This window comes from Brachyistius frenatus, unplaced genomic scaffold (genome assembly GCF_029030835.1).
Source record: "Brachyistius frenatus isolate BFR_SWC_R1_liver_20210118 unplaced genomic scaffold, ASM2903083v1 Contig_66, whole genome shotgun sequence".
In the NCBI taxonomy this organism is placed as follows: domain Eukaryota; kingdom Metazoa; phylum Chordata; class Actinopteri; family Embiotocidae; genus Brachyistius; species Brachyistius frenatus.
In genome coordinates this window covers 1,567,948-1,588,560 of record NW_027210665.1, presented here as the reverse complement: position 1 = coordinate 1,588,560, position 20,613 = coordinate 1,567,948, and the positions used below count along the sequence as shown (strand labels likewise).

The following is a 20,613-nucleotide window of genomic DNA, read 5'->3' as shown; positions in this document are numbered from 1 at the left end:
ATTTTTTTAATATGCGTGCAGTCCTGTAACGAAAAAAACCCAACAAGTGTTGTAATTTCATATAAAAGTTTTTATTTTAGAAACAAATTATCAGTAGAAAAACAATGCAGAAGGTGAATACAAAAACATTTGCATATTTTGACAGATGGACCTTATAATAATAATACCAAGATAAATAGACTAAATGACATTAACAACAAAAAACAGCATCTCGTGGAAACTCTCATTATTCTCCACAATGAAGAATTATCATTTGATTCCAGTTCATTGACCATGTAGGACATTAGGGGATCATAGGCGGCTACAGAGAGCATCTGCCTCCTTCCAAAGAAAAGCACAATTTAAAAACACAAAGAAGCGCGTCAGACTGAAAGAAAGCGGTAATCACACACACAGACGAATCCATCTGAACACACCAACATCATCAGCATCACACAGAGGACGCTAAATCTTCTGTCAGTGTCCCCCACAGAGGGGCGGTTCAGATGACATGTCCGGCAGATCATGCAGTCCGCTTCTTCTCCAACTTTTAAATAACATTTGGCTCTCAAACATACAGTGTGAGGTAATAAATATCTATTAAATAGAGGTAAATATGTTTCATCCGTGTATCACAGTTGAATGCGTACTGTGTACAACCTGCAGCTGCCTTCCTCTCCACCATTCAAAATGTTTGTAAACACATTTCATCAGGAGTGAGTGACAGGAGCAGCAACGAGGCCTGTTGAGAGGAGTTCAGCCACTCCAATAAAATAAAAAAATAAAAACCAGTCTAGTGGGTTTCTTTGGTCTCCGTGTTTACTGACCCCATCCTCCAATACCAAGCTCCTTTTTGTACCGCTTGGTGACGGAGTTGGCCTGTTGCGTCAGCTTGGACAACACCCCATGCAGCCCGGTCAGATGGAACTGGAACTGCTTCTCCAAATCCTCGTCCTCCTCATCCTCCTCGTCCTCCTCCTCCTCGGACGAAAATGACGACGACGATGACGCGGAAGAGGCCGTGGAGGCGATGGAGTTCTTGCGGGTATTCATCATGCTCTCCTTGCGCCTCTCGTCGGCCGCGGCGCACCTGACCCCCCACTCGATGTCCCGGCGGATGGATTTAAGCAGCTGGTAGTAGCTGTACGTGTCTCCCTCCTCCATGTCCGATTTCAGGCAGCTCATCTCCCTTTCCTCGTCCAGCGGGACGTCCCGCAGCAGGCTGGGCACCATGATGGTCTGGTCCATGTTGTTCACGGCGCCGATGAAGCGGTTCATGGCGTTGAAGAGGGAGTTTTTCTGTTTGGGAGTTTCTTGAAGCTGCATCATCATCTTGGCGAGTTTTCTCCCTTCCGGAAGCAACGATCCCAGTTACTTGTCTTGTTTTTTGGGGGGTTTGTTTTTTTTCCGTATGCGACTGCCCTGCTTTATGTCCGGGCTGATCGGTTTGGAGAAGCGGCTGGTTGTCTTTAACGCTGCAGCGGCGATTGGCTGTCCTGTAAATCAGGCGTGTTGCGCTGGTAGTAGGGCTCGGCGTCTTGAGTTTTCTTGTTGAGTGCGTGTGCCCTTCTCCTTCTTTTCTAAACTGTGGAGACGATTTGCTCTTTATATTCAGGTGGTTTCGCACATACAAAGGCGGTTCCACCAACCGGTTTGTCAAGTTCTTCGAAGTGTAACCGGATCCAGTGATCTGAAATAGCACAGAGGAGAGCAGAGATGTTTGGTTCAAGAGGAGTGGCGTCAAGTTGACGGGTTGGAGAGAATCAGCCCCACAGAATGAAAACACTCCTGAAAAACACAACTCAGCAATAGGCGACCGCTCGTATTTACGCACAACATCCAAACTTCACTTACTGCGCAACGTTTCCTCCCGGTGTTGTCCTTTCTGCGAGTTGTCTTCCGGTAGATGAACACGCTGGTATTACATCACCACCTCCCACATTCTGTTCCGATGAGCCACACAGCTGCGGAACGCAGGGTGAGGCCCGAGCGAGCTGCCCAGTCTCCATGAATATTCAGTAACCAAGCCATCAGCCCACCGCTCGGGTTTCCAGTAGAGCCAGTCACAAAGCTCTCAGCGTTTCGGGGGCGGGACAAGCCGACGCTGCACCAATGGCTTAATAGCCCTTGTTGTATCTCGCGGAAAAAAAACACTCAAGCGACACGTGGGTGAGCCCAAAAGCTTTTGGATGATTATTGGTTAAATACACAGAATAAAACTCGGCGTCACCAAGAAGCAGCTTGACATCCTCCCATGTTATTCATACATGTATACAGCTTATCTGTTATAATGACACATTGCATTTCTGCCTGATTTTTTTTTTTTAATCATTAACAACTTTTAAAGGAACAATACATTTATCAGAAATGTAACATACAATGGAAATACTCAAATCTCAAATCAAACCTCTAAACTGTACTTACTTATTGACCTGTGTTCACTTCCTTTTTAAGGATGCAACATACCAAGAGATCCATTGATATTCATCACATATAACATTTATAAAGCTAAACATTCAAAAAAATGATCCAGATTAGTAAATTATTTAGAAATAGTGTAAAATAGTTGTTACCACATTAATGTGCATCTCTTGTTGTTAAATTATAAGACAGTTATCATGGTAGTACATGTATTGAAAATGCCATAAAAATAAAAGGTTCCCTCTTTACTGAGTAGCACTTCCACTCTGGCAGAAATACTGCACGTCTGGTTATCTCTCCTTGGGGTAACTTTAATATAAACCAGGTAAAATACTGACAGAATTTCCAGATTACACTTAAAACTAAACTGTTGCACCAGCCAGTTTCCAGCAGTGATGGTGGAGAGTTGATTTCCCTCCAGCCTTCAGCTGCTTGTAAACATGGGGACTCCCACACAGCCTCTGCATCAGAAATAGCTCAGCATTAGTACTTAGTATGTGCACTGGTGGGAGGACTCAGTCTGAAATCTGAGCTTTGGTAAACACTTCTGGTGAAGGTGAAACTGAACAAACATATTTTTCACTGGGCATAAACAAAAAGAAATCTTCCCTTGTGTTTGGTGTCAAATAAAAACATGTTGGACTGATATACAGTGACGTTTAAAATAGATCCATAGTGCACAATAAGGGATAGGCTCACAGGAATGATATAAATGAGGCTGGGAAGAGGCGGCTGGAATAGAAAGCTGGTCTGATTGATACTACATGCCCAGGAAGAGATGCATATGGGAACACTTTGTTCTAGATAGTAATGAATCAGCAGTCAAAACTTGTTGCTCAGCAAGAATGGGGAGAATGTGAACATTGATGGTAAAACCTGCTGGCCGAGTTTCTCTCTCGCTCGGTGTCCCATCCTTTTTCTGTCTCTTTTCATGTTTTTCTAACACTGCTGGAACAACAACCTCCTTACCCTGAGCCAGGGGTGGCACAAGTATCAGTATTTCAGGATATAGCACAATGTAAAAGCACCCCATTAAAAGTGTAATGATGTATTAATTATCAGTAAAATACGCTCAAAGTATCAGAAGTTAAGCACTCAATATGTGGGCAGAAAGATCCCTGTCAGTGTTGTATTGTTCTGTAACTTGGATTATACAAATTTATCCACATAAAAAATACAATTTACCTTTTAATCTTGTAGCTGCTTGAGGTGGAGCTGATTTGGACTTCTTTTTTTTAAATTATTATACTAATGTATAGTTTAATCTAGAATAATCTATCTTTATATGTCTACATTTTTAACATCTCAATATGCAAAGTGACAACCAATACTTAAGCTACAGTACAATATTCACCTCTAAAATGTAGAAGAACATAAAGCATCAAATTGAAATGAACTCGAGAATGGAGGGAAGAAGTGGGATGACCAGAACTCAGTATAAAAAATAGCCCATTACAAGTTAGAGTACTACATTTAAATGTCACTTAAAACAAGTACAAATAGAAAATAAAGTATCAAAAGTAATTTAAATGCAGCAGATCAATGCATCGTTATTACTGATGATTCACACGTAATATGCATTTTAATGTTGCAGTCAAAGGTAGAGCTGATTGTAACTACTTTACTTCAGACTTTCTAACAAAAAACTCACAATGTGATGAAGTGAAAGTATAAAACAGCACAAAATTGAAGTTAAAGTTGTACTCCGATAGAATATTTGAGTAAATGTATTTCATTACTTTCCACCTCTGCTTGAAGTGTGGTCTCTGTCCCACATTCCCTCAATCCTAAATCTGCCTTAGAAGCAAAGCTTCTCCAACACAAATGAACTAATCTTTGCCCTCCTCTTAAGATAAGCTGATCTCAGACCCAGTTGTAAAAAAAAAGCAGGTCAGCAGAGCAAATGTGCACAACTGCTGCGCAGAGATCAGATAGAAAGACGAGCGGGCTTTGCTCTCTCAACAGGGCTGTCAATCACGGGCCCCACCTCACTGACTTCCTCTATTCTCCTGTGAAAGGCCTTTCCACTTGTCAGAGGATGTACTGTGCCTGAATGCAACAGCAAAACCCGGATCAGTTCGGGAGAGTGTCTCGATTGTGTCATGTCAGAAGCTGAGCATCCACCGATTACGGCGGGTGTCATCATCATCATCCCAGAAGCTTCAAAGACTGAGGGGAGAGAGGGGAAAGTGGAGGAGGAGGTGGTGGTGGTGGTGGCGGCGGGGAGGAGGAGGAGGAGGAGGGGTGTGTGTGTGTGTGTGTGTGCGCTGCGCTATAGGAACAGGCAGCTTGAGTGGGAACTCTAGTACTTGTCATCACAAACGCATGTCGCTGAAAAGTGTGAGGCAAGGGTGTCTGAGAAGAGTGGGGAAGATGGGGGCGAAGCTCCAGCAGCAATTAGAACAACAAGAGCAACAAGAACAACCGTGACAACGAGTCTCATCACAGGCAGGTGGAGCGGGACAGGCCTGCTATCTTACTTTATAAGGTAGTAAATGAGGCATCACTGAGGAGTGCAGGAGGGAGGCGTGTTTAAGAGAGAGGAAGTTTAAGAGCTCCCTTTGCAAGTTTTTAAAATGAGCTTCATGATAAGGTCGTATTAAAGCAGTAAAAGTAATTCCTGTCATGGATTTAATAAGATTTTTAATCTGATTAAACTGACAATTGAGCAAACATTTCTTTTATTCTGAGCCTCATGTGCCACTTCATGTTATGATTTGAAGCTGGTAATCCCTACTAAAATAAATGACTCCTGTGATGAGCAGCATTCAATGTGGCTCATTGGTATATATGTCTATAAAGTGGCACAAATCCCTTAAACAAACAACATTTTGTGTTAAATTAGGACAGAATTACCATCTTGTGGTGATACACCACTGCCAACCAGTCGATTTGCAGTTTACGTCCATGTCTGTCCAGACTTATTTATTTGATTTAAGATATGCAGTGAAGACTTTGTAGGAATCCTTATGTGTCACAAGCTCGGCCGATAAAGCGATTGACAGACGACAATGTTTAAAATATAGGTGTTGCTGCAAACAAGCAAATCACCAAATCAGTGTCTGTGAAATATGGTCACAATCTCCCCATCGTTTCCTGAGTTATGAAGAATGGAGGGAAAACTGAGCATGTTTACGAAAAAGGTCAAAAGTCAACTTTGTCCTAAATGTCATCATTTTATCCTACCAGATATTTCTGAGAAATGTTGTCATAATTAGCACATAAATTCTCGAGTTATGGCCACAAACATGATTTGTGAGGTCAAAAAGATCTTGAACTTTGACCTTTGCCTACCAACATGAAATCAATACATGCTTAAGTCCAAGTGAATGTTTGTGCCAAATTTGAAAACAATTCTTCAGGTGGTTCCAGAGATTTCGCACTCACAAGAATGGAACGGATGAATGGGACGGACGTGAGGTCACGGTGACCTCTGACCTTTAATCACCAAAATGTAATCAGTTCATCTTTGGGACCGAGTGAATGTTTGTGCCAAATTTGAAATAAATCCCCACCAGGCCTTCCTGATCAATATTCAATAAGCACGGGATAGATGTGAGGTCACAGTGACCTTGACCTCGCCTTGTTTTGGAGAGGTGTATGTTTATTTTGTAGGCTGCAGTCTGTGGTGCTGTTGAACCGTTGTTTAACACTGACTGGTGTTTGAGTTATTTTGGCTACCCTCATAAAGGGGTTAAAAGACGTTGAGGAGAAACTCTCCCATAAGAGAGCCCGGTCATAACTTTCCGTCTGTGGGGACTCAAACTCACGACCTCAGTGTTCTTCTTATGACTGCGACCTGCTGAGCCATCATGCTATTGAAAAGGGTCAAGTTCCAACAAGAGACATAAAGGCTTAAGGTTATTCTTTCAGGTTTAACACAGCACTTTGTTTTTCAATAAAAAAAAAATAAAAAAAACCAAAAACCAAAAAACAACAACCGTGATAATCACTAGACCCGCCTTTCCGTAATTGGACCGGCTGCACATGAACGTGTCTACGTGCTCCGGAGTCCGTTTTGTGTGTCTGTGTGAGTAATAGCGCTTCCCCGGTGGATGGCTCCCTCCAGCCTATAGCCCATTATGTGCTGTCGGGAGGCGGAGGCGGGGGCGAAGCCGGGCGCGGAAGCCAGCGGCACGCACGCTCCATTAACGGACCCACTGCCGCGCCGCTCTGCCGGTAATTTGCGTATAACGAGATCGGAGCGAGCCCCGTTGGTTGGCTGGCGCGGTGTCCCCGAGTCTCTCCGCTCAATCTCCACACCGCTTCTTTTTTTTTTGCTTTTTTTTTTTCCGGCCTTGTTTCCTTCCGATGCAGCCCGCAGCAGCGGAGGAGGACAGGAGAGACGGCGTGTGTGTGTGTGTGTGTGTGTGTTTGTGTTTGTGTGTGTGCGTGTGCGCGTTTGCGCGCGCGTGTGTGTGTATGTGTCGCTCCCACAAATGCGGTTTCCCCTTCGTTTTTTTTTTTTCCAAGTCTCCACAGTTCCGTTTTCCGCTGATATACAAGCGCCATCATGTGGACGACGATGGTTGTGATGAAGTCATTTCGCCCAACCGCTAAACTCAACGGGGAAACAACACGGAACAGAAAATATATAGTGCCTTTTTTTTCCCCTCTCCCTTTTCAGTCTGCAATGATGGGGAAAAACAAGCTATGGCAAACTAATAAATATGGTAATTTAGGCCAACGATATGATGATATTAAACTTAGTGGTACAAAGACAGGGCAGATTTGGAAAACTAACAAACAAAAAGATAGAATTTAAAGGAGCTGGGCGGTTTTTGCTGTTTCTATAAGGTTGTCATTCTGCTCTTTTTGTTGGCAATGTCTGGGTTTTTTTTTCCAAGTAAAAATATTAAAATTTGTATTGCTGGGACACTGCAGATTTTTTTTTTTTAAATTACTTTTACTTTCTAAAAAAAAAAAAAAACCTTTTTATTTTGTCTTGTTCCCTACTAAAAATTTACACCAATGTATTTGTGGAAATTATTGTATTGTAAAAAAATACATTTTTTGGCACCTATAATCCTTCATTTCAAGTCTCTTCCTTTGTTTTTACACATACAAGTTCAAGTTGGCAGTCAACTTTTTATTTCCGATTTATGTATCTATGTATAGATATATTTTTTGTTAAAACACACACTGGCACTTTAATCTGGTCTCCTCTTACACTGATCCTGAAGCTCAACCTATTATTAGTCCTAGAAAGCATCACTTTTTACTCTCTCCAATTGATCAATCAGCTAATTAATCAATAAAATACCACCTTCATGTTATAAACCAACTCGGCAGTAAACAGATTTTAATGTCAGGAGTGGTCTTCTGAAAATAATTGCAGAGACATGTAAGAAAGTACCTGCTATATTTAAAACGCACAGTAGAAGTTAAAGTAAAAAATAAATCAACTCCAAACACAACTGTTATTCTGTATATTTATTGATAATAAGACCACTGATGGTGACTTCAGTAGACAGCATGGTGCGGTTGTTCTTGAGTGTTTAGTGACCCCATGTGTAAGCTGGATGGTATTACAATTTAGTATTTACAGGACCGTATCAGTTAGAAGTTCAAAGAAGTTTCAGAGTGCTGGAAAACATACATTCACTAAATAAATTTACAGCTTTAAAAACAATACGTTTGGAAAAGCCACAACCAAATACTGACCGAAATTAAAAACAACAGGATCCACAAGACGCTCTCTCTCTCCCTCTCACACAGACTCGAGGTTACGGAGATAGTCGGATAATAAATCAAAAATCACACTCGCTCGCTCGCACGCACACACACACACACACACACACACACACACACACACACACACACACACACACACACACACACACACACACACACACACACACACACACACACACACACACACACTGAAAGAGAGCTAGAAAATCACTTGGTGTAACTGTAAACTGAATGCCAACCAAACCATAGTAAATACACAGCTAAATTGAAACAGCTACATGATGCGCGTTAACTCTCAACAAAACATCGGCCACAAGTATTTTTTCAGTGCCAGTTTCCTATAAACTATTAAACAAATACAGATTAACAGCACAAAGTGTGGATTCAAAAACCGCGACACAACATTTACACTGATTAGCAGATTAGAATGAGAAACGTCATATAAATTACATTTCCAATACATATCTACAGATGACGATGGTGATGATGGCGGCGGGTTTATGCACTACACAGAATACTGTAAATACTAGATGAACACCGTATGTCGACTTCTCTCGTTATAACAGGCCGCTGGCGTCATGTTCCACCACAGGAAAACCATTCAGCAGCCCAGTGGTCTGATTGGACCCATGCAGGCTGAAAAGTGTTGCTTTTAACCCCCGAGAAATTTTCAGCTGGTCTCTTTGAAGCTGAATCTTGACAGCTACTTTTACATCAAAACAGAAAGACAAGTGCTAAAACATTACTGAGGTGTCCGTACACTTCAAACGAAGTGCTTGTTGGATCGTCGAGCAGCATCCAGATCGAGCTCCCCATCACACACACCTTTCATCAAACTAGCGTCAGAACTGGGAGGGTGGCGCCTGACAATTTTGGAACTTTCCCGAACCAACAATTATGCCCGCACTTCAGGCTCACATTCACCAGCTGTGTCTCAAAATCGCTCCTTATTATTTCTTTTCATCCGACAGCCAGGTGCGACACTTTAAACTGATCTGCGGAGAGAATGTCCAAAAGTGTGCGCTGTTGTGCGGCTCATTTCATCTGAGCACCTCTCTGAGAGCCTTCAGTTTGAACACCTTTCTCTTTGACAACCTCACATGAACCTGAAGCACTCCAGGTTTAATTCCGAGCCTGAAAAGGCCCGGTCACACCAGGATTTACAACTGCAAAGATTCGAGGCAAAATCAATGAATTTTATTTGAATCGTGAGAATGAGTAGATCACCTTGTTTAGGCAAAGGAGATTTGAGAGAATTATTATTATTTTTTTTTTTACTTTAAAATTTATAGTCTGGGTAGTACTGATCTTTGAGGGACTCACACCTGGAGAGACCATGGCACATTTATTTGAATCCTCTCTATCAAAGTAAAAGGTTTTGAAGACAGAAGTTGATGGTATAAATCTGTAGTTTTGATTGCTAACTGACGGTTGGTGTGGCCGGGTCTTAATACTTTACAACTGACCTCACTTGTTTGTTTTGCGGGATGAGTGCATTACTTTTTCCAATAAAAACTCATTGATAAGCATAAATTGTCATTTCAAGAGTACTTAGGGGTTAATTATATCTGAAGTTGACCATTATTCGAAGTTACTGTGGGAGTCTTACAGCAAAGATTCACATGTTATATCTGTGCTCTCGTGTATTTCATCCGATCTAAAGCTTTCAATGATATTTCAACTTGCGTCATAATTTTTCAGTTCATGTAAATTCAATATTTTGGACAAAAAAAATATCGTGCTTTGTCTTAAGGTAAAAAATACTTTACAACAATTCTCCCTTTTTCTCTTCTTAGTCAATTTCCATAATTTTGTCATATAAACTTAAAATATCCTCCACACAGATTCACAAAATGTTCACAACCATAGGAATATACAATGATGAGCAATAGCAAGTCAAATGCAAAACTAAACCTATCTATCAAAGAATTACTTTCAAGCTTTAGTGATGTCATTCTGTACAAAGATGAGCAGTGGTCTTCTGATGACTGTCGGCGGACATGCTGCAACCAACTGAGGAGCCAAATTGCACCCAATCACCTTAACGAGACCAACACCGCTGTCAGCTCAGACAACTCCGGTCCACATGCTCGCTGTGGACTGTACTGATCCGAGATATGCGCTAATGAGCAACTTCTACTTAGAGCAGCAATGGGATGTGTGGGCGAGAAAGCTATGATGCAACTGCAGTGAGTCGAGGAATGGTGCTTTACAATAAGATACATTAAAGATATTACATTAAGATCACAGGCAGAGAGACGGAGGGAGGTGAATTCCAACTCAGGTGTGTGATAGTGTTTTGGGAATTTACTCTTGTCATGTGTCACGACTTGCTGTCTCTTCTTCTCTTCATCTCACTGAAAAGAGACAAAAAAGAAAAAGTAAGTTCAGAGTAGAATTTAAGAAACAACAAGTGTATTTATAGGGAGATGTGAATTTTACTCATTGTGATGATAACATTTTTTTTAATTTTTTTTTGCTGCAGTAGGTTTAAATTGAAATGCACGTGGTTGCTTTATTAAATGTCTCTCACCTGCCACGTCACATCAGCTAGACCATCTCATACTGATTGGCTGTGATGATCCTGGACAGACAGCAGGCCAGCAGCATACCAATCAGCTGAAAGACAGACACAAACATACAAACTGTATTTGTTGATCTTAAGCAATTATCTTTCGTGTTTTCAGTAATTACGAGGGTGGACAGTGAAGTCCGGGGACTTCTTCTTTTGCACATCAACGGTAAGTAGCACGGAGCGGAGGGACGTTATAACCTTTGTGAGTAAGTATGCCGAGTTTTGTCGGTGGATGGTCATCACCAGACGTTTTTGTGAGCGCTGGTGTTTTTTATACCACACATGACCAGTAGGGGCGTAGCGTGACGCTGACACGTTATACTGGAGTGAGTGTTTTACACGAAAAGTATATAAATGTGGAAATGACTCATCTATATAGTAAAAAAACAACAAAAAAACCCCCCAAAAAACACACATGCCTCCCAACACCTGCAAGGAATTAACTTTCAAGTGTTACCTGTGAGAAGGCGATCCCAAACGTCACTCCTGCGATTATAGCCATGTTGGTTTCCATGAACGAAGTGACCAGCTCAAAGCAGCCCTGCAACACAGGGGGGAGGTTAGTCCGCGGGGGGGACAGGGACAGGTTATATGTGCAAATTAGGGGCAAGATGGGTAACTGGGAAATAATCTGAGGCCGTGAGTTAGTGTGTGGAGGGAAGGGGGGGGGTGGTTTGAAAAAGGTTTGAAGGCGTGCCCAAGGTACATTGGATACACAGTCTCCTTCTAACTGGTGAGACTCAGAGACTACACAGCAGACGACAGGTGAGAAGTACGATACTAGAATAACACACTGACCTGGTGGTAGACCTTGCTGGGGGCTAGAGTTGCATTGCGGAGGTCTTCTGGGTTGCAGTCAGAGGAGTTGAAGCAGCAGCTGGCAGGAATGCCTTTGGAGGGGTAATACACACTGGCCAACCAGCTGGTGTAGTTATAAACGCCACAGCAACGCAGCTGAAGTCAGACAGAAAGAGAAAAGGAAAACCAAAAGCCCATTTATTCCTACTGAAGATGAAAAATCTTTAAAAGTGGGTCACAGACACAAAGCTTTGTTTTTGAAAAGCAGTAATTTCCCAGAACAGCTGGGCACTGTAGTTTTTTTTTGTTTTTTTTTTGCCTCTGGGCAGCAATAGCTGCAGGCATTATGTTTTAGATTATTTTTTTTTTTTCTTCAAAGTTGGCACAAACACTCGCTTAGTCCAAGGATGAACTGATTAGGTTTTGGGGGTCAAAGGTCACTGTGACCTCAAGTTGTCCCATATCTCCCAAACACTTGGTGGGCTGTGGTTACACAGACAGTACTTCTGAGTGGGTTCGTTCATTGGGGCTTTTGCTCTTTTCATGAGATTCGTTGACAATATGGAAGACATAAAACACCGGCAGCCTCATCTGTAATTTGTCTGTTTTTTTTCCCACGCGTTTCCTGTGTCACCGCCTCCCACTTCAGTCCCTCACACTGTCTCACATTGCACTTTTTTAGTCAGACCCAGTAGTTTTGTCAAATAAATTTAGAACATTTGAATGCATCACCTGCCAACATATGTGTCAGGTTTACTTAGTCACTCCTGCAGTCACTTCCCCTTCAGTCACTCTTGGTTGTTACAGTCTTGCCCGCTGTCTCAAGTCCTGTTAAAAAAAAAAGGCTTGTTTCAAGTCCTCATGTCTTCTAGGGCAGTTTCTCTGTCGGGGGTTTCTTTTTCTTTACCTGGGACTCATTCAAAACTCTTGACTTTTGTGTTCTGTTCCGATGACTAGACTTACTTACCCAACTACCTGTAAGAAAAGCTCAACCTCCTGCCCCTCTGTTGTGGATAGGAGTCCCTCTTATTGTGACCAGTGACAGCTCATGCTTTTTATCTACATCCTCTTTGTGTTTTTACCACTCGTAAATCATTTCATCACATCAGCTGGCTGAGGGTTTCCTTTCACGGTTGAACCAGTCAGATTTTGCCACAATCTTTCCGAGCTGCAGTCAAATTTGAAATCTGTTCCTTTCTCTGCTGCTGTCGTTGCAGTGTCCCGTCAACCTGCCAAACCCGTTCGACTCCAGTGACTACGAGTCCTTCCACTGAGCTAATTAGTAGTCTTGTCCCCCCACATTGCATCCATCCAGATGTTCAGAGTTGCATTCGTCATCTGTATTTCACTTCCACGTTCTCTGCAGACTCCATAACCACTCCCCTAAAGTGATGATGTCACGATGGGGTCCAATCACCAAAGACTGTTCACGTACGTCTTGGACTTTTCCTTACGGCGCACGCCATGTCAAACAAATAATATAATTACTCATATTTCTCTCATTTGAGTGCCTCCTGACTGAACTTGCTGCCGTGTCACGGGGTTCTCACCCTGTGCTGCAGGTTGTCGACAGCACGGCTCGCCTCATCCTCGGCGTTGTAGTTCAGGACTGCGTCAGTGTATGTTCTGCGAAAGGTTCCCTTTATCTTCAGCATTCAAAACACAGGGACACATATTAACGAGGTTTTACACAGGTTTAGTGTTTAACAATTGTTACACAGTCATTTGTATACTGACCTCATGGCGAAACACAAATCCAGAGATACCTGCCACTAACTCAGCGAGGAAGACGAGTGACAGGAACATGGCGTACTGCAGAGAGGCAACAGGGAAGCGGGAGATTTGCATAGTTTGCATGAAAACCGTCTGCCGTAGCTGAATATCATTTGCCTGTAGTTGCACACTCGCTCACTCACACGCTTAAATTCAAATGCACTCACTTGACCACCATTAACTGAACAAAGTGCCCTGCAGCGTATACTGGATTTCTCATGCCTCTCTGCGGGATAGAGGTCGTCCATTGTTCCTTAGATCATGTGACCCGAGGCTAATTAATCAGCATCTACAACGATGCTCCCCCCTCCCCCGCCGCAACATAACACCCCACACACTTCCTCCTCTCAACCTCTCACCAGCTTCAGCATCCATGGGCTCCCTCTGCATGTGGCGAAGCATCCGAACAGGCCAAAGACGATGATGACGGTGCCGGTGCCGATGAGGACGTACGGGGCGTTGGTGGAGTTGTCGGCTATCAGAGAGATGTACGGGCCCAGCATCAACTTCCCCCATACTCCCACTGCCAGCAGGATGGCTCCTGTTATCTGAAGGGCGGGGGGTTGGAGAGATGGATGGAACAGAGAGAGCAGATTGAAAGCGGGGAACGGGCCTTTATCTCTGCACTTCCGCGATATTACAATAGTTGTGTTTAAGGAGCGTGACAAGGGGGGAGGGGGAGGAGGAAGAAGGGGATCAAGGTGGAACAAGAAAGCAGAGCAATTAGACTATGGAGGAGGAGACGGGAGACAGAAGACTTTACAAATTTATCTGAAGTATGGGATGGTGATCACCTGCTTTATGAATATGCCCGCGCTCACACACACAGAGAGAAGGAAAGAAAAAAGAAAGAGGACAAATCAAAGGAGCTCTTTGATCCGAGGCGAGACGCTTCCTCCTGTTGCGCCTCTCTTAGCATTTCAAATGAGGCCTACGGATAAAAGAGCTTGTTGTACGAGGCAGCTGAAGCGGCGTGTGTCTCAGCTGGGTATGTCTCGCTGGCATCGGAAAGAGAGCGGGGTGGGGAACGGCTGCTTATGATCTGACTCAAGCGAGGGCCAACTATCATCCCAACCTCCTTCCCTCCCTCCAGGAGGAGGCTGTTTGCCGCCCTACTGTCAGGCCCTCTGACTCTAGCAGGAGAAAAAAAGAAAGTCCCCCGAGCACCCTGAAAGCGCTGAAAACAGGGATACACTCAGCTCTCGCCGCTTCCTTCTTCGCTATTAGTCGGCGATGTTAGGCAAAAAAAGACAGTGAAACAGATATGATTAAAAGCAATAAAAAAAATGCCTTCGCATAAACCGAGGCTGCCATGTTCCCCTACTGCCTGTAAATTTTTTTTTTTTTTTTTTAAAGTCTTTGCAGGTTAATGACGTTGGTAACAACATTTACACTTTGCCCTGTTGGCAGAGTGTGCACATAATGACTGGACAAAGGTTTTCCACAATGACAAATCACCAGCCTCTGGGCTGCCTGCCTGCCTGTCCTGCATTGTTCTGAATTACTTGCTTGCAGTTCTTAAACTCTCCTTTGAACCTGTTTTCTTTTTGAGAATGTGTATTTCAGCTCCAGTGTAAAATTGTTTGTGGAAAAATCCTCAGATTCATATGAACATTATGACCCACAAGGACAATGAGCTGCAGCTGTGGTTTACAGTGAGAGGAAACACTGCATCAAAAGCATCTCCTGAAGAAACGATGAGCATCATGTGATCGATAAAGACAAACTACTTCCAAAAGCTGAATTTAACACACTCAAACTTGTTCAAATTTAGTCTGAATAACTTTCAAAAACCAGAAATATTAGGTTACATATTACCACTAACACTATTATGATTCTATATTATTATTTTAAAAGTTAAAGCCAGTGAATTTTTTTGGGGCATTTTTTTGCCTAAAAACTAAATCAAAATAGTTGCTGATTAAGTAGCAGAATCTCTCAGTACAACAATGGCTTCCCACAGTACTGATAACATATTTATGTTTCCACTTCTATCTTTCACATAAAGAAGTGGCCTCATTTATGTAAACCAACGGAAATGGGTATGATTGACAACCTGGGAGCAGTGAGACGCTGAGATGACAACACATATTTCAAATGATCTCATGAGGTGTCTATCTGCATCCTTGTCTCGCTGTTGCTCTTGATTAACGAAGCTTTACATGGATTAAAAAAATCTGCTCTCACATTGGAATACAGTTTCCGAAGGTATTGACTTAAATGAGATATACTTTGCACTTTAAAGTTGATATCACTCACTATTTACACATGAAGTAACATTACATTAATTTCATGTTTCTGGCCACCCGATGAATTTAAATATAAAATCAATTATCCTTTGTGCTCTGTTTTGGTCTCCACCACGTTCACCTGCCGGTCGCTCCATTTGTTTGCTCCTGATTTTGACGCTAAGCCGCAAGTGAAAAGTGGATCGAATCAGAGCTTTTTCCACTGACAGTTACTTCGCAGATTTGGAAACAAAGTTGACAGTGAAACAGAAGCAAAACATTAAAGCTACAGAGCAAAAAAAAAATCAAAATCAAAAACACCGGGCTAAAAGAAGCTAAAACAACAACAGTGGTGCTGAGGGCAACTCAAATCCACATTCCAGTCATTCCACCCACCGTTAGTAATTGAGTAATATTGATCATACAGCTTTAGCCAATCAGAAGTTAGAGCTGTCGCAGCTACATTTAGTCAAAATATTCTCCAACATAATCGATTTCGTTATTCTTATCAAGAAAAATCATATAAAATACGTTTTTTTTTTTTAACAAATACTTCTCTTTTCTATAAATGTCTTTAACACTGAAACCAGTTTTAGTTGTTAGTTTGGGAAGGTTGGCTGCCCTCCCTTTTTTTTCTAGGATGCACTTATTGTGCAGGACTCTTGACCTCCAGCAGCATCCTTCTACCATTACAATCATTTATCAACACAATCACGTTTCTATTGAGAAACTGTGAGTGGATTGTTTATGGATGAACGCTGTTTATGGCGAACGCTTCCAATTTAATACCTGACAAAGAAATGCACTTCATCACTTCACTGATGCAAAAATCATTTTAAAATCCAATAGTGTCATAAAACAGTTGTGGTAATTGATTTGCAACATTGCCCACAATAGACCAATACAGTGGCGATAGGAGCACGTTTCTGTTCCACATATTTTATACGGATTTTTTTTTCTTTCTCCAAACTATCTTTTCACTAATGAATTACTGGATAACTTTACATCTTCACGCCACTAACAAATATTCGTATCACATTTTCGATCTACAGTTTAAACAGACGGCTAAATGTAACAAATCTATTGCTCTACTGTTATCTCCCGACCTGTTTCTACAAGATTAATGTACCTAACTGTAAGCGATCCCGCTGAACTGAAGGACTGCAGGCTGATGATTCAATTTGTCGGCAGGGATATCTGCCGTTTCTGTTAACAGCGATTGTTACAGCCAGACTGTCATTTCGGAGAACAAGTCCTCCTGATGACGACGTGTTCCCTGTTTATGGCCTACATCATCAACAACAAAATGTCTCTCCCTCAAAGAGCGGCTGCTGCTGCTGCTGCTGCATACAAATAGAGGATCATCTCGTCATTGCTTAAGTGTTAATTTTAAAGCCAACTGGGAAATCAAGATCAAGGAGCAGGAGCGAATCATCGTCTGCTGCTGAATTCCAAACAGTTTCAGACGCCTTTCCTTCTCCTCCCTGGAGCCTCTCTATCGCCCCCCCCGCCCCTCTCTATCCCCCCCAACGTTTTGTTTGAAATTCAATGCCCGGCCGGCCACCCTGGTTACAGCACAGAGTTTAAAACAGGTCACCCTCCTCCTCCTCCTCCTCCTCTTCCCTCAGCCTAATAAAGAAACAGAAGGTGCGATGACAAAATATGCTGGCGAGGACACAACACAAGACTCCACCACCTGCTCTGCATTCCACCGTCCGGAGAGTGAGTCAGTGTGTGTGTGCGTGTGTGTGTGCGCGTGTGTGTGTGTGTGTGTGTGTAAAGTATGGCGACACAGCTCTTCACACTTAAGACATTTTTTCCCCCGACAAGCTGCTAACAGTGAAACCGAGGTTCCGACATGGAGGCACCGTCTCCGAACTCGGCGCCCTCTCCGAGCTTCACCCCTGGGAGGGTGCGGGTGGGAGTGGGAGGGTGGGACGGGGTTGAGGGGACCCACTGAACTGAGAGACACTTCTGCACTGTGGACGCCTGAAACCTGATGCTGTAGATGTGAGGGAGACCTTAAACACCCTCCAACCAGACTAAATATAAAAGCTCCTATCCATGACACCGGTGCATGCAGGGAGACTCTCAGGACCACAGAGCTTAACTGAAGGCCGGATCTCAGCTTTAACTTTCTCCTGCAGAGTTCGGGTTAATTTGGGGTTTGTTCAAGGCCGAGCAGCAGTATTGAAGCTATTTTTCACTTCCCACAGTTCAGGGCGAATGTGGGGGAAGCAGAGTAAGTGCTCTTAAGGCCCTAAACACATTATAAATCTCTTCTACGTCTCATTAGATAATCCTTTCCCTGCCTATATCTGGCTGCTACCCGAAGTCTGGCACACAGAGATGAGCCAATAACCTGCAATTATGGTCAAAAATCACAGCCACAACTGTATTCAATTCAGTCACACGGTCTCGTGTTGCTCGGCTGATGCGTGGTCTCAAATTCATATTGTTTCTTGGATGCTAGATTATATTTGAAGACTGAGCTGGTAATCAAAGGTAAACAACAGCAAATCCGAGACCGTGAAAACCAAACAGGAGATGAGTGATATTATTTAACTCCTCACTTCAAAATCCAAGAAATTTATCTCAAAATGAGATGATTTTTTGTTTTTTTTTTTTGGAGCGATCGGCTCGTTCAAATAGTGAGAAAACTCGTTACAAAGAGCATATTAATTACACCCGGGCAGAACATATTCTTCAAATGAGCGTTGGTATGAACCGCTTGCTGAGAACTGCGAGCACTTCTGTGTGAAAACAGAGCGAGATTTTGCCGTCTTAAGACCTGCAGAGGTACCGATTCAGCTCTATGGTAAAATACGAGGCTTTTGTGGTGCTGTGTTGGTTTGCAGAGGGTGCGTGTACGATTTTTGCTCTCTCATTACGCAACATGTAAAAAAATATCGAGCAAAGACGAGGAGAGGAAGTCCGCCATGCGTATTGTAAATGGAGCTGACCTGTACGTCCTGCTTGTTTGCAGCAAACATCCGACGCGGCATCAACATAAACAGATACCGGGCGCTTGTAAATTTCACTGCACTTCACCTTGTTCTTTGTGGACAAAATACGAGACGCTATTGTATTTTGATCATTGTTGAAGCCATCTATCTTTTTACATGATAAATTGATTGTTGTGAGCTGCAGTTTGAAGATGTCTCCTGAAGATGTTGGGCATTTTTCACCATCCTCTAACATCTTATGGACTAAAACATAAACTGCTTAATCAAGGAAACCGCTTGTAGAGTGATGATAATGAAAATATGCCCCACATTTCGCGCGGTGATGTATAACACAAAATCACCAAAGCAAGGCACGGCATTGAAATGAAGACAAACAACAAGACAGCTTAAGTAGAAAAGCGTCTCGACTCAACACTTTAGGTTGAATATTTTAGAGATGAAACAATCAATCATTTCATCAGCTGACAAAAAAAAAATAAAAAAAATAAAACCATCTATGGTTGCAGATTCCTTAGTGGGAGAACAGGCTGCGTATCCTGGTCTAACATCGTTGTTGGCTGCTAGTTTGAAAAAAAAAAGAAGGGATTTTTATAAGTCATTTTATCGGCTTTACAAAACTGTTATAAGGGTTAAACTATTTTCTAATCAATTAAGTGTGAAAATGTTTGGTAAATTAATCAAAAATGAAAATAATTGTTAATTGTGAGCCTACCTTCAATGCAGTGCCGTCTTTTACATCACGTTATACGACCATTAAGTGCAAGCCCAAACATCTGGAGTTAGCAAATAAAGAAGTAGTTTTGACATGGATTTACTGCCGTGCTGCTGTATTTTAATTACATTACATGGCTTAAGTGTTTGTGTGGACACTCAGTTGAAAGCAATTTTTAATACTTGAGCCTTTTTCTTTTTCTGCCACTGTTACTTTTCAGAAGGAGACTGTAAAAATGCAAGAGCATATGAAATACAATATACTTTAATACAATTTGTTAAAGCAGCCAGCCGGATATGAAATCCGTAAAACTGGTTTCACTGCAGTAAGTGACAACATCCAAATGGAAGCAAATCTCCCTGCTGCAAAATGAATCTAGTAGTAAAACAATAACGTGCTGTTGCCGGAGCTTACTTAGCTTTTACTCTTCTTTTAATTTAGTTTAATTTTTCTGATATGCCTTCTAATGGGGGGTATTTTTTTTTTTACAGTCTTACTTTACTCGTATAAAAGACGTGACTACATCTACCACCCCTGCCTACATTGTACCCACACCTGGATTTAGCGAAGGAAGACGAAATGGATGTACTCAAAAGTAAATCCAAGTCCCTTCGCCGTTTCACTCTGGGTCTGTACAGAGGGTGCAATGGCCCTTTAAGAATCTATAGCAACGAGCCTAAAATGTGGAGTATGTGGCCAAAAAAAAAAAAAAGAAAAAAGAAAAAGGAGCATTGAACGGGCCTCCTCGCCCGGGCCGGGCCCTTGTTGCTGCAGAGTCTCATCAGACAGACTCGGATCATTGCGGTGATGTTCGCATCCTCCACCTCGATCACTGACAACAACCACGGTGCGATGTGTGGTGAACGCGCACTGACGCCCAGCCGGCAAAAAAAAAAATAAATAAAACCCATGTGAAACCTAAAGCTCAGTTACATAAATAGCAGACGATATGATTCACATTTAACAGGCTAAAAAGCGGCGGGCGTTAATCCTCCTCTGCCGATTATACAAACAGCAGCACGAATCCGTCGATGATACTGGCACCGTCCAGCCCTTCCATCACGCACAACAAAAACACCGCGCAGCGGCGCATCGGGATGGACTGTTTGCCGTCGCTTGTTCTCCGCAGGCTGCTTTTTTAAAGGAAAAAAAGAAAAAAAAAAGAAAAGGAAAAAAAAAGAAGAAGAAAGACACACAAAAAAAAATGGAGAGCGAAGAAAGGCTACGTACCCAGAACACGAAGGAGTAAACGATGAGGAGGGTTTTAAGGCAGGTGATGACCGGTTTGGTCTCCATTGTGGACCTACGTTTAGAGCCGCTGTGATAATAACGGGCAGCGGGGAGAGGAAAAAAAAAAAAAAAAAAAAAAAAACGGAAACGTCTTCGAGCGCTGTCGCGTTGCGCCGTGCGCTGATGCGGTCGCACGGCGTCACCAACCTGCCAGCAGCTCATACGCGAGCATCACCG

The 20,613-nt window shown here is 42.6% G+C and overlaps 2 protein-coding genes across 2 annotated transcripts; both read right to left on the bottom strand.

Moving 5' to 3' along the window:
* Positions 1-55: 55 nt before the first annotated feature.
* Positions 56-1,945, bottom strand: LOC138625821 (mid1-interacting protein 1-B-like). The gene is made up of 2 exons (XM_069706999.1): positions 1,834-1,945; positions 56-1,669 (listed from the first exon to the last, which is right to left on the bottom strand). Exon 2 carries the CDS (start codon positions 1,309-1,311, stop codon positions 799-801), a length of 513 nt encoding a protein of 170 aa, XP_069563100.1. The 5' UTR covers positions 1,312-1,669; positions 1,834-1,945; the 3' UTR covers positions 56-798.
* A 5,873-nt stretch (positions 1,946-7,818) lies between these two features.
* Positions 7,819-20,613, bottom strand: tspan7 (tetraspanin 7). The gene is made up of 8 exons (XM_069706998.1): positions 20,377-20,613; positions 13,600-13,788; positions 13,205-13,279; positions 13,018-13,113; positions 11,468-11,623; positions 11,127-11,210; positions 10,628-10,713; positions 7,819-10,451 (listed from the first exon to the last, which is right to left on the bottom strand). Exons 1-7 carry the CDS (start codon positions 20,596-20,598, stop codon positions 10,645-10,647), a joined length of 891 nt encoding a protein of 296 aa, XP_069563099.1. The 5' UTR covers positions 20,599-20,613; the 3' UTR covers positions 7,819-10,451; positions 10,628-10,644.